Genomic DNA, 11876 nt, shown 5'->3' on the forward strand with positions numbered 1-11876 from the left:
GGACAGGGCGACAGACGCCGTAGATACTAAACATGATGATCGGTATGTCTATTCTTTCATCTATCCTCAACTCATTTCTTATCGCTATTTCTGAGGTTTTCCCTCAAAAAAGCGCAGTTTTCCCCGCTTTTTAGCCGGCCAGGGTTATGCAAATCGCGCGGGGCATGCTGGGCACACCTCTTTCCTGGGGCAGCGCGGGGAGGAGGAGCGCTTTTGGAGGGAGCGCTATGGCGCGCACGCGCGCGCAGGCGAACGCGCTCCTGATTGGCGATGATGCGCGCGCGCGCGCAGGGGACTCGCTCCCCATTGGCAGCGGCGACGGCCGGAAGCGGAAGCGCTTGCCGAGTGTCGGCGGGCGGCGGTGGCGGCGGGGCTTGGACTGCCCGCGGGTCATGGGGAGGTACGGAGGGCTCGAGGGGGCTACGCGGACCACCTGGGGATTCCACATCGTCTGTTGCAAATCCGGGAGGGAGCACAAGAGTGAGCGCCGAGTCGGTCCCGGTGGCGGTCAGTGACCTTCGCTCTGCCCCGCGACTCCCGGCGGGGACGTTCTGCGCTGGGAGGGGGATTCGTTCCCATCCCGGCTGTCTCCGTGGGGTGAGCGCTTCAAGCTGGGGAAGTTTTGCCTGGGGAAGAGAAGGCCCCGGGGAGATTCTTAGAGCGCCTTCCAGCGCCTGAAGGGGCTCCAGGGGAGCTGAAGAGGAACTTTGGACAAGGACCTGGAGGGAAAGGACAAGGAGAGTGGTTTCCCACTGCCAGAGGGCAGGGATAGATAGGATACTAGGAAGGAATTCCTCCCTGTGAGGGTGGTGGGGCCCTGGCTCAGGTTGCCCAGGGAGACTGTGGCTGCTTCATCCCTGGAAGTGCCCAAGGCCAGGTTTCACGGGGCTTGTAGCCACTTTGGACAGTGGAAAGTGTCCCTGCCCATGGCAGGGGATGGAATGAGATGACGTTAAAGTTTCTTCCCACCCAAACCATTCTGAGATCTTATGATTGTATTTAGATATTTGGTAAAATTCACTATGGTTAATGGAAGTGGGCGCCCCCTGAGCACTCCAGTGAATGTGCTGTTTGTCATTAACGTGGATTTTAGTTACAGCTCTAATGCTGTGCTGTCACAGAACTGAACAATTTGTGGTGCTGATCGCAGCACCCAAACCTCCTCTTGCCCTGGAGGGAGCTGCTGCTGTGAGGATATGGGCTTACCTGCACATCAGCAGGTACCAGGATGCTCTGTTTCCTGGCAGAAAAATGGATTTTGACCATATTTTTCTTCAGAATCCTGTGGGATGATGTTCTCTGCAGCAGCGACTGTGTGATCTTTTCTGACAATGCAATCTGTGGCACTGTAGTGAGGACAATTTGTGAAACTGTTTCCTCTAACCATCATATATAGGATTGGTGATACAAAAAATATCTGGTGTTTCTGTAGGAATAAGAGTTATGGGGAGAGGAAGATGCCAGAGTAGGTAATGCTGACTGGTGACATTCTGGGAAGGGTGTGGACTATGGTTTCTCCACTCACTGGGCTCACAGTAGTTGCTGATGTAATTAAAGATCTAGACACTCAGATAGCTGTAGGTAAATGGGGCTGGCATGTGAGATTTACCCTGTGGATCTGCTCCTCCCATTAGTTTTGTGTTCAGGGATCTTAGTGGCATGTGAAGGGTGCAGTAAGATCTGGGAATAAACCAACAAAATGACTTTAGGCTGCTAAAGTGCTTCTGCCCAAGGATACTGGGGCTTTGTGTCCGAGGATTTCGGTGCTTCCTTCCCTGCATAGTGGGTAGGAGTTCCTGCTTTGTGGATCTGTGAAGTGAGGCGTGGGGTGAACAGCCTGAGATCAGCCCCAGCTAAAGCCAAGACTGAAGGTCTCTCTCGATCATGTGCTGGACTTCTCAGCCAGAAGTGCCAGCTGAGGGGTTTAGGGTGCAAGCGTAATGATTTTCCATTGTTAATTCAATTAAAATGGAGCTGGAAACTTGCCGAGGGCACTGCAGAAGGCTGTTAGGGACCTAAATTCCCCTCAGAGGGCGCCATGTCTGCAAGTGCATGAGTGTGCATTGGAGTGAAGTACTAAAGCTTCTAAATTCTCTCATGTACTTTCTTGTGTGGGTTTTGATATTAATTAATCCAAACTGACTAGGCTTGCTTTAATATGAAGGGAAATGTCTATTTGTAGATCAGGGAGCAGACACTGTGTATGAATGTCCCTAAAGCTGGTTAAACAAACTCTTCTTTGAGATCAGTCTTAGCTTCTCAGCCATCTCTGGCCCTGCCGTGAGAGGCTTTGCCATAAAACTGTTCCTTAAACTCTCTTTCCTGTGACAGACCCATCAATGCTGCCCATGGTGGTTGTGGTAGTGGAAGGTGCAGGGTTTGGATGAATTTCCTGTCATGGAGCACTGAAGACAGAGCAAAACTTCATTGAGCCTGAGGCTTAGAGCAGAAACAGAGGAGGTGCCAGTCAGTGTTCACCCCATGACCAACAACTTGAGTAACTTCATCACCTGGAGGATATGTGTAACCACACAAACCACATGTAGTTCACCATTGTGAGCTCTATAAATCCCGCTCCATTTCCTGCAGTCAATTGCCCAGTGCGGGCACACGCATGTTCCTCCCCCTCTGAGCACCAGATTGTGTTCTCAGAACCCAAAATGAACCAATGTTGTCAGTCCCACATGGAGGGGTCACTCACTGCAGGCCGAGCTGTGAGCGTGATGCTGCCAAAAGCGAGACTCCAGGGAGACTGGGTCCTGCTTTCTCTGTAAGGCTCTGGATTGTGGGGATGAGGGATTCCATGCTGCTGCAGCAGGAACAAGCCATGTCCTGCAATTAAATCTGCTCTGAGTGGTCCGTTCTTTGTGGGAATTGGGTTCAGGAAGGCTGTGTGGGGTTGGATGTGGTGGAATTCAGCTCAAGGGATGAATGGGTGGGTGGGTCAGTGCTGTCACCAGCATGCAGCCACTGTGATGCTGGAAGACTTAATTTTCTGTACACCAAGGGAAGATTTTCTCTGCTACTAAGCATCATTTCTCCCTTCATGCTGTGAGCAGACATTCTTGATCTATAAACTGCAGGCCCTGTCAGAACACTGCAGTTTTCTTTGGACAAAGACCTGTTCACCCTGCTGAATTCCTTCTGTTTGCTAATCATGGCTTTTCTCTCCCTTTCCAGTTGATTGGTTTGGATCCCCACAACCCCAAGAAGAAGCAGGACCTAGACAAGCTTTATGATCTAAAAGCTAAAGCCCAACAGATTATGAACCAGTTTGGCCCTTCTGCCTTGATCAACCTCTCCAACTTCTCCTCGATCAAGCCGGAACCAGCCAGCACCCCCCCCCAGAGCTCCATGGCCAACAGCACTACTGTGGCAAAGATGCCAGGAACACCCAGTGGAGGAGGGCGGCTCAGTCCTGAAAGCAACCAGGTAATTCCATCCCGAGTTTGGGACAACAGGGATGATGCTCGGGCATCACAAGTATCACAGATTTGCCTGTGGCTTTGTTCGCCTTCTTTAAATCACCAGCAGAAATATAATGTTTGTTAAATTTACTCAGTTACTGAGTGAACAAAACTTCCTCACAGAGTTCCTCTCTCCCAGGTGCTTCCTGGCTGGATGGGGTTTGGATGCCGTAGGTGTAGAGCTTTTTCCAGTCTTAGGAAAGTGTATATTGGAGTGTGACAGGGGAAGTTATTTTTAAGTGGGGTTTAGATGGGAAAAATATGGGGAGAAGTGGGTGGTGAGGTGCTAGTTGCCCAGAGAAGCTGTGGCTGCCCCATCCCTGAGAGTGTCCAAGGCCAGGTTGCATGAGTCTTGGAGCTGCCTGGGATAGTGGAAGGTGTTCCTGCCCAACCTGGCACAGGAGCCTTTGATGCACATAAAAAAAACTGCTGCCCGGGGAATGTCCCGGCATTGCTCCCTGATGGCGTTGCTGGCACCCAGACTGTTAGGAAGTGCACTAAACCCCAGCATAAAACAGCCACAGCAGTGAAGGAATGAGGAAGGGCAGGAATTTCCCATGTATCTGGTTGACCCGCCCAGGTGACAACTTCCATCCATATCTTTTAAGACTCGGCATCCTGTTGTTCAGCCCAGTGTGGTTTCTGCTCCTGCCGTGTCTGACTGCCCTGGAATAACCCAGCACTCCCACAACTCTGTTTTCCACGTGAAGCACTAAAGCTGATAAGTGCTAGTTCGATGGAAATGCTTCCCTCATGCCCTAGGCACAACTTTAGTCACTGATACGCTGATTGCACTTGCTGTCTGATTCTTAACACTTGTAGTTTTGCCTTTCCACTCCTCGCCAGCCGCATTTTCATGCTGGAAACATTTATTCTGGCTGCTGCACTCCAGTTGCTGTCCAGAGCAACCGCTGGTGCTTGAAAATGACTCCTTAACAGCTGGTATTTCTTATCTCTGCCATTCCTGAGCTGATAGACTGTGTCAACAGTGTGACTCGGCCCTGGGGGCATGGGGGAGGAGGTGGTTGTGGTTGTGGCTGTGCTCCACCGGCAGCTTCTTTGCAGGAGCAGGGCAGTAAATCCTTCCTTTCCTCCCACACGCTCAGGTTTTAACCAAGAAGAAATTGCAAGACCTGGTGCGTGAGGTTGATCCGAACGAGCAGCTGGATGAAGATGTGGAAGAAGTAGGTTCCAGCCCATGGAAGGGACTGCAGAAAGAGTTAATTTGTAATTTGTCACAGATCAGTGGCCGTTTGTCCAAGGAGGGAGCATTTAGTTCATGTAACACTTGTTTTCCCATGCAGCCTTCAGCCATCCCTGGTTTTCTGCATCTCAGTCCCAAAAAGGCTTTTAAAACAGCAATTGCAGCAAACACCTATGAAATCCACTCCTTTGAGTGGAATTTTGCACACCACAATATAAGAAAGATCTAAAGCTATTAGAGGGCTCCCAAAGGAGACTCTGAAGATGGGGAAGAATCAGGAGGGACCATAAGAGGAACGGCTGAGGGCACTTGGTGTGTCCAGCTGGAGGAAAGGAGATTGAGGGCAGAGCTCAGTGGGGACTGCAGCTCCTCCCGAGATGCAGCTCCGACCTCTGCTCCCTGTGGCAGGGACAGGAGCCAGGGAATGGCTGGAGCAGGGTCAGGCTAGAGATCAGGGAAAGGTTCTTCCCCCAGAGGGTGTAGGGCACTGATCAGGCTCCCCAGGCAGCCAGACTCAAAGAGCATTTGAACAATGCTCTCAGGCACAGGATGGAGATTGCTGGTGTGACCTGTGCAGGGCTGGGAGCTGGCCTGGATGATCCTTGCAGGTCCCTCCCAATTCAGGACATTCTGTAATTCTAAATACCAGCTTCTGAGGGCTTGTTTTCATCTCCCCACATAATTTCAACTGCTCAGTGCTGACCAGACTGATCGTTGCCCTTGTTCCACCACAGATGCTGCTACAGATCGCCGATGACTTCATTGAGAGTGTGGTGACAGCCGCCTGCCAGCTTGCACGGCACCGCAAGTCTAACACTCTGGAAGTCAAAGATGTCCAGTTGCACCTTGGTGAGTGACTCTTATCTGTTTTTATCCCTTCTACCCCCAGCTCTCAGCTCCTCCTGGAGTCAGGGCTCAGCTGCGGTGCTGTGGTGGAAGCCTGTGAGTAGATTCTGCCCATGACAAGGGGTTGGAACTGGATGAGCTTTAATGTCTCCCAACTGAAACCATTCTGTGAATTCCAGAGCGCCAGTGGAACATGTGGATCCCGGGCTTTGGTTCTGAAGAAATCAGGCCCTACAAAAAAGCCTGCACTACAGAAGCTCACAAACAGGTAAGGAGCCCTCACAACACCAGGAATCACATGGAAGGCTGATATGAGGATGGAGGTCATGGCCTCCTGACGCTGTGAATTTGTGGCCTCTTCCAAGTTGTTCAGACCAGAAATTACTTCCAGAGCCTCCTGACCTGTTTGTGCAGCAGGCTGAGGTTGCTTTGTCTCCTCAGCTATGTTGGCTTTGCCCAAAGAGAAGCAGCAGCTCTTGGTGCTGAGGAGCTTGGGAGGGTTAAAACCAACTGGGAGCTGCACACAGGTGCTTCTCAGCTGCCCCTGGCAACTCCATCTCTGTGCAAAGGAACTGAAAACACCCTTAATTTTGCTTTTAAACTGCATTGGACCATTGGTTTTTAAGCCGTGGTCAGAGCCTAGAAGGAACTGCCCTGCAGTGGGTTCATGAGTGATGCTGCAGCTCCCACTGGGCAGAGAGGGGGGCCTTGAGATGGGCTTTGATTCCACTGCCCCAGGTTGCCAAGTGGAGAAGCACAGATACTTCCTTCTCCTCTTCAGCCTGGAACCCCATTAAGATTCAAACAGACCTGAAAGACCTGTGTGGAAGCAAGTCAGACCATGTCCTGGGAGCACCTGGGATGCCTTGTTTCTGCTGTGGGTGGTTGTGCAGTCACTCACTCTGAGCTGCTCAGCTTCCCATGGTTTTCCCTCTCTTGTTGCAGAGAATGGCACTGATCCGCAAAACTACCAAGAAATAGCCCCTGGACAGAGCTGGAGACACCACCAGTGCAGTTTGGGATACCTGCCGCTCCACTGAAGCCTCCATGATGTCACCTGTGGGATATTTTTTTAATGCTTTACAGAGAAGCATCTATTTTTTATTAACAGTGCAGCAATATCTTGACTTGATGAGAAGACCTGCCAAAAACATTCTACGCCCTCTTCTCGTTCCTCCTCAAAGTGCGACATATCTCAAACAGACTTTTATTTGTGACTTGAAAGTGGTTTATTGTACAAGTGATTATCCAAGGGACAGAGCATTTGATCGTGTGTGGGACAGTATTAGAAGCATCTGTAGAGGTTTTTGTTTCCTCCTTCCTGCCCCTACCTGCTCCAGTACTTTGTAATGTCAGTGTTTATATAAATACTTGCGTTTGTTTTACATGAATAAAGAAATTATTCTAGGCTGCTGGTACAAGCTTGTGCTCTTCAGGCAGCATTGCACAGGGATGGCAGGGGGAGGGTCCCTGTCGCCTCAGCTCTGTGTGTGGTGCTGTTCTGTGGGAGATCTCCTGAAAGTTTACAGGGAGCAGAATCGTGGAATATCCTGAGCTGGAAAAGATCCCCAAGGATTATTGAGTCCAGCTCCTGGTCTGCCCAGGACACCCCACCACTCCCACCCTATGCCTGAGAGCACTGTCCAATGCTCTCTGAAGCTGTGGCAGCCTTGGGGCTGTGCCTATTCCCTGGGGAGCCTGGTCATTGCTGGAACACCCTCTGAGGGAAGAACTGTTTCCTAATATGCAGTCTATGCCTCCCCTGACACAGCTTCAGCTGTTCCCTCAGGTCCTGTCTGGTCACAGGGAGCAGAGACTGGAGGTGTCACTTGGGAGGAGCTGCACATGCTGGTGAGTGTCCCCTGTTTCCTCCAGGGTGAACAAACGAAGTGCCCTCAGCTGCTCTTCTGAGAGGTTTCCTCCCCTCCAGACCCTTCTAGACCACAAGAATTTGGCCAGTCCCTCACCTGCCAGTCAGGATGGCCAGGTCATTTCCCTCTTGACCTCCAACCCATTGCTGGGATATTTGGACTGTTGGGAGGGGGATGTTGTGACAAAGCAGGAAGTCAGAGTCCCCCTGATTCTGTTTGTGCCTGGACTTTGAAAAGGCCACATGGCCCTGACTGTTCCCGCTGCTCTGCTCAGACCTCAGGGAAGCTGCAGGGGCTGTTGTGGGGATGCAGGAGTTGACAGCAGTGCAAACCCCTGCATGACAGGAAGGCTCAGGAAGGCTCCTGCAGCCCTAGGCAGAGCTGGGCTCATCTTCCTTGTCCAGCTCTCTGGAGGCTCCCAGTACCTGCAGGGGAAACCAGGGTGGGTGAAGTGATTCCATGACCATCTTGGACTCACTCCTCATGTCGCTGTGGGATGAGGAGCCTGGGGAGCTCCTTTCTGCAGCCTTGTAGACAAGGTTTTTTTTCAAATTATATTGTATGAAGATTAATCTGAAAGGGAAAGTGGGCATTTCCTCAGAATGGTATGTGGTTATTTTTGCTTTGGACTCAACTAGGCATGTACTCAGCTGGAGTGGCAGATACATCATCTGAGTTCCACGATAAATTTGTCACTTTTAATTCTATTTGGAAAGACTTAAAGTTTTAGGGCTTTATGGTAGGGATCTCAGTCAGTACAAGAGAGCATAGGGGAAAGGGTAACATTGACCTCTGCAAGCCTGTGGGGTTCCACCTGGGGACTTCACCCTTCCAACACACTTCCCATGCCCCCCCTGCCTGTGAGTGGCTGCTCCATCTCCACTTCCCCTCCTGAGCCCAGCATGTCCCTGCCTTGCCAGTGTCCTCAGCTCTAGCACAAGCATCTCTTCCGCTTCTCCTCCTTCTCCACTGCCTGAGCCTTGGGCAGCACTGGCAGTGGGATGCTGCTCTTCACCCCATCCCATGCCTCAGTGGCCACCAACTGCCCCGTCTGCAGCGCTTGGTAAATGGCAACTGTCAGCATCTGAAAGGCCTGGACCACATTGGAAGCATCTTTGGCTGAGGTCTCCACGTACTGGACACCCAGTGAGGCCGCCAATTTCTCCGCTTCCCTCTGGCCCACCTGGCGCTGCGCAGCCAGGTCACTCTTGTGCCCCACCAGCAGGAAGACCATGCGGAAGGGTTGGATCGTGTCAGTCACCTCCCGGTGCCATTGCCGGATGCTCTCAAAGGACGTGCGGTTGGTGATGTCGAAAAGCAGCATCCCCCCGGCTGAGTTGCGGTAGTAGGAGCGAGTCACGGACCTGGGGTGGGGACACCAAGAGCAGGGGAGTGAGTGGCCCCTGGAGTTTCCTGTGGCACCTCGGGCAGCATGTTCCCTGCCTACAGAGTGGCCCTGGCTAGGACCTGCTCCTGCAAGCAGCATCCATCTTGCATTCAAAGCACCATGAGAGGAGTGAGAATCAGCCTTTTGCTGTGTCAATAAGAACTCCAGGGGCAGCTCTGTCCATGTTCAGCCGCCAAAGCTCATCTGTCTCCTGCAGCCACAGCCCCCAAGTACCCCTGTGTCTGCAGCCATGTCCCCAGGGCTCCACCATCCCTGCTGTCATGGTCCTGGAACTCTTCTGTCCCTGCTGCCATGTCCCCAGTACTTTCCCATCCCTGCTGCAACAGTCCTGGAACTTTCCCATTCCTGCAAACCCAGATCTGCCACTCTCATCCCCTGCAGCCAAATCTCCCAAGCTTTCCTGTTCCCAGGAGCTGCCTGGCTGGTGGAGACAGCCCCACAGTGAGGTGTGAGGCTCCTAGCAGCTGAGGAAGAAGTTTTGCCCAGCCCTCAGTGGGTTCCCAGCTGTTCGCCAGTCCCTCTGCAGCTGGTGTGGCAGGGGGATTCTTGGGGGAGTACTGTACCCCCTTTAGAGCTGGAGCAAGGGCTTACAAGGCAGTCCCAAGGGCTCCTTTCCCTTGGCTTTTGACATGGTGGTTCCTCACCCAAACGGACAAGTGGGAACACAGCCACATCAACAACCTCCTTGGGCTTGGAATCACAACACTCCACCCCAAATCTGGAGGGGGACACCCATCTCCACCACCCCTCCTGACCCCATGGACCTACCTGAACCTCTCCTGCCCGGCTGTGTCCCAGAACTGCAGCTTCACTTGCAGCCCTGGCTTCAGCTCCACGAATTGGACGTAGAAGTCCACCCCCACCGTCTGGTTGACAGCGTCCAGGAAGACACCTTCGGTGTAGCGCCGCAACAGTGAGGATTTCCCCACTGTCGAGTCCCCCAGCATGATTACCCGGAACTGGTACTGCCACCGTGGCTCCATTGGTGCTTCTGCTGCCTGCCAGGACCTGCCACCCCCACACCAGGAGCATGTTCAGGCAGGCAGGGAGCTCCTCCACCCAGGAGGCGTTCCCAGTACCATTGGTGCTGCGTGGCCCCTTTGGAACCCCTTTGTCCCCTTTATTTTGGCTCTCTCCAGCAGGAAGCACTCAGGGGTGCCTGCTCCCATTTTCCCATGGACAGGACACCCTGAAAAGTGTCCCAGACAAGGGGAGCTGTTGCCCCACCAGTGATGCCCCCCAAAGCAGACAATCCCCCATGCCATGGATTGAGTGCTGTGCCCCTGCCTGGGATGAAGTGCTTGGCACAGCCTTTATTTAGTGTGGAAAAGCCTTAGGTTTATTAAAAACACTCCTACAGCAGAGTACTATTTTTTTCAGAGCCCCCAAATTAAGGTTTGAAATAAACCCAAGCCCAGGTGAGAGACCTAACCCTCATGGTCACCCAAGGGCTACAGGTGCTGAGTGGAGAGAGAGAAGCATCCCCACAACTGGAGGTCCCACGTCCCCCTATCCCCATCAGCACTGGCAGTGCTTGCAGGGCTTCCTCCCTGCCAGGGGCTGGCAGTGACTCTGATTGGGGATGAGCCTGATGCCATCACATCCCTGGTGTGGGGGGCAAGGATCCCCTGGCCCAGTGCCTGCTGGATACCTCCAGCCAGTGTCGGGAAGGCCAACTCCACATTGAGGTTGCTGTGGGCTGAGGTCTCCACGAAGTCCATGCCCAGAGTGGCGGCGAGGTGTCCAGCTTCCTCTGCTGACACAGTTCGCTCATCCACCAGGTCACACTTGTGCCCCACCAGGACAAAGGCAGGCAGCTGGTCCCCCACAGCCTCATGATACCACTCAGGAATGTGTTCAAAAGATGCCCGGTTGGTGAGGTCAAACACCAGCAGCACCCCCGCTGCGCTCCAGTAGAAGGACTTGGTGATGGATCTGGGCATACCCAGCAGGTTTTCAAAGGATACTGGGAAGCTTTAACACCAACAACCCTAGGATGGGGCTCGGGAGATTTTTGGGTGACAGGTCAGACTTCAGGAGTGGGAAAGGGAGACCTGTCTTGGGCATTTACACTGCCGTTTTCTGTTCAGCATCCCTCTCCCCAGACTGGGGGGCTCCAGAGGAGATCTGTGGGGTTTTCAGGGACTCTGTGGTACTGTTTATCCCCGCAAAAGCCCCAGATCTGTGGGGATGAGGCAGCACTGAACAAAAATAGGGCACCACCAGAGCCAACCCTCGGGTCCCCAAAAGGTTCCCAGGGATGGAGAGGGCCTGGGAGCCCAGCTCCAGCCACAGCACTTTGATCTTCAGCCCTTCGTGCCCCATTTGAGCCTCTCTCACACTCCCAGGTGCTCCTGGCTCCAGCCTGATGCAATTAGGAAAGAAACCATCCAGCCCCAGCCCACCAGCACACAGCAACGAGCGCCTGGCCCTGCTCCCTTGGCTGCTCCCCTGAACAGCTACTGTGTCACTGCAAGCGCAGCACAAGGTGTCACTGGCCCCTAAAGAATCACCATCCCAGTGAGCCATTGCTGTCTGCCCCTGCACACCCAGCTGGGGATTTACAAACACCCCAGAGTGGGAAGATGACTCGGTGGAGTGCTGGGGTCCACATACCCGCCTCACCTGAACTGCTCCTGGCCAGCCGTGTCCCAGAGCTGCAGATTGGCCTTGCCGGTGGGTGGAATCAGGATAGTCCGGCTAGAACTCAACACCGACGGTGGGGCCTGGCACGGCTGCCCCACCAGGATCCCCACCCGGCCCATGAGTGAAGCAGTGCAGCAGTGAGGAACTTACCCACGGCTGCATCTCCCAGCACGATGACACGGAACTGGAAGTGTCCCTCAGGCTCAGGATCCTGGGGGGAATCTGTCATTGTCTCCATGGCTGAGCTGACTAGATCCCGACCATGTTCCTCGTGTGCTAGCAGCGACAGACAGGCCTCCACCCTTGTCCCCACCCAACCACGGGACAAGGACGGCTCTGGCCCCGCAGTCACCCAGACAAACTGGCCCAGGGAAGGAGCAGCTGCCAGCTCTGTCCTTATCCTTCCTGGTAACACTGAGGAAGGAAGTTTTCTT

At 53.3% G+C, this 11876-nt stretch overlaps 3 protein-coding genes across 6 annotated transcripts; 1 reads left to right on the top strand and 2 right to left on the bottom strand.

The window, feature by feature from the left end:
• Nucleotides 1-269: 269 nt before the first annotated feature.
• TAF12 (TATA-box binding protein associated factor 12) lies at nt 270-6925 on the top strand. 4 transcript variants are annotated; one of them, XM_071453342.1, is made up of 6 exons: nt 270-400; nt 3181-3432; nt 4574-4651; nt 5406-5520; nt 5697-5785; nt 6463-6925. In XM_071453342.1, the coding sequence occupies exons 2-6, from the start codon at nt 3265-3267 to the stop codon at nt 6496-6498; spliced, it is 486 nt and encodes a 161-aa protein (XP_071309443.1). In that variant the 5' UTR covers nt 270-400; nt 3181-3264; the 3' UTR covers nt 6499-6925. The 4 variants fall into 4 exon arrangements, with proteins under 4 accessions (XP_071309443.1, XP_071309442.1, XP_071309444.1 ...); XM_071453341.1 differs by lacking the exon at nt 270-400 and adding an exon at nt 463-597; XM_071453344.1 differs by lacking the exon at nt 270-400 and adding an exon at nt 638-1577.
• Nucleotides 6926-8149: 1224 nt separating this feature from the next.
• On the bottom strand, nt 8150-9779 carry LOC139602986 (ras-related protein Rab-39B-like). The gene is made up of 2 exons (XM_071453340.1): nt 9565-9779; nt 8150-8752 (listed from the first exon to the last, which is right to left on the bottom strand). The coding sequence occupies exons 1-2, from the start codon at nt 9777-9779 to the stop codon at nt 8320-8322; spliced, it is 648 nt and encodes a 215-aa protein (XP_071309441.1). The 3' UTR covers nt 8150-8319.
• A 535-nt stretch (nt 9780-10314) lies between these two features.
• LOC139603089 (ras-related protein Rab-42-like) lies at nt 10315-11680 on the bottom strand. The gene is given in 5 exon segments (XM_071453536.1): nt 10315-10410; nt 10413-10731; nt 11422-11499; nt 11501-11586; nt 11588-11680. Coding segments are annotated over 5 exon segments (672 nt in total).
• Between the last annotated feature and the right edge of the window lie 196 nt (nt 11681-11876).

This window comes from Agelaius tricolor, unplaced genomic scaffold (assembly GCF_023055355.1).
Source record: "Agelaius tricolor isolate 1412-34295 unplaced genomic scaffold, bAgeTri1.0.p SCAF_36, whole genome shotgun sequence".
In the NCBI taxonomy this organism is placed as follows: domain Eukaryota; kingdom Metazoa; phylum Chordata; class Aves; order Passeriformes; family Icteridae; genus Agelaius; species Agelaius tricolor.

Bases quoted from the DNA above. Each gene is read 5' to 3' on its own strand.
- TAF12 (XM_071453344.1), top strand. From the start codon at position 1,473: ATGCTGACTGGTGACATTCTGGGAAGGGTGTGGACTATGGTTTCTCCA. The intron at 4,652-5,405 runs GTAGGTTCCAGC...GTTCCACCACAG, and splicing joins TGGATGAAGATGTGGAAGAA to ATGCTGCTACAGATCGCCGA. The intron at 5,786-6,462 runs GTAAGGAGCCCT...CTCTTGTTGCAG, and splicing joins CTACAGAAGCTCACAAACAG to AGAATGGCACTGATCCGCAA.
- LOC139602986 (XM_071453340.1), bottom strand. From the start codon at position 9,779: ATGGAGCCACGGTGGCAGTACCAGTTCCGGGTAATCATGCTGGGGGAC. The intron at 8,753-9,564 runs GTAGGTCCATGG...TCCCCACCCCAG, and splicing joins GCCGGGCAGGAGAGGTTCAG to GTCCGTGACTCGCTCCTACT.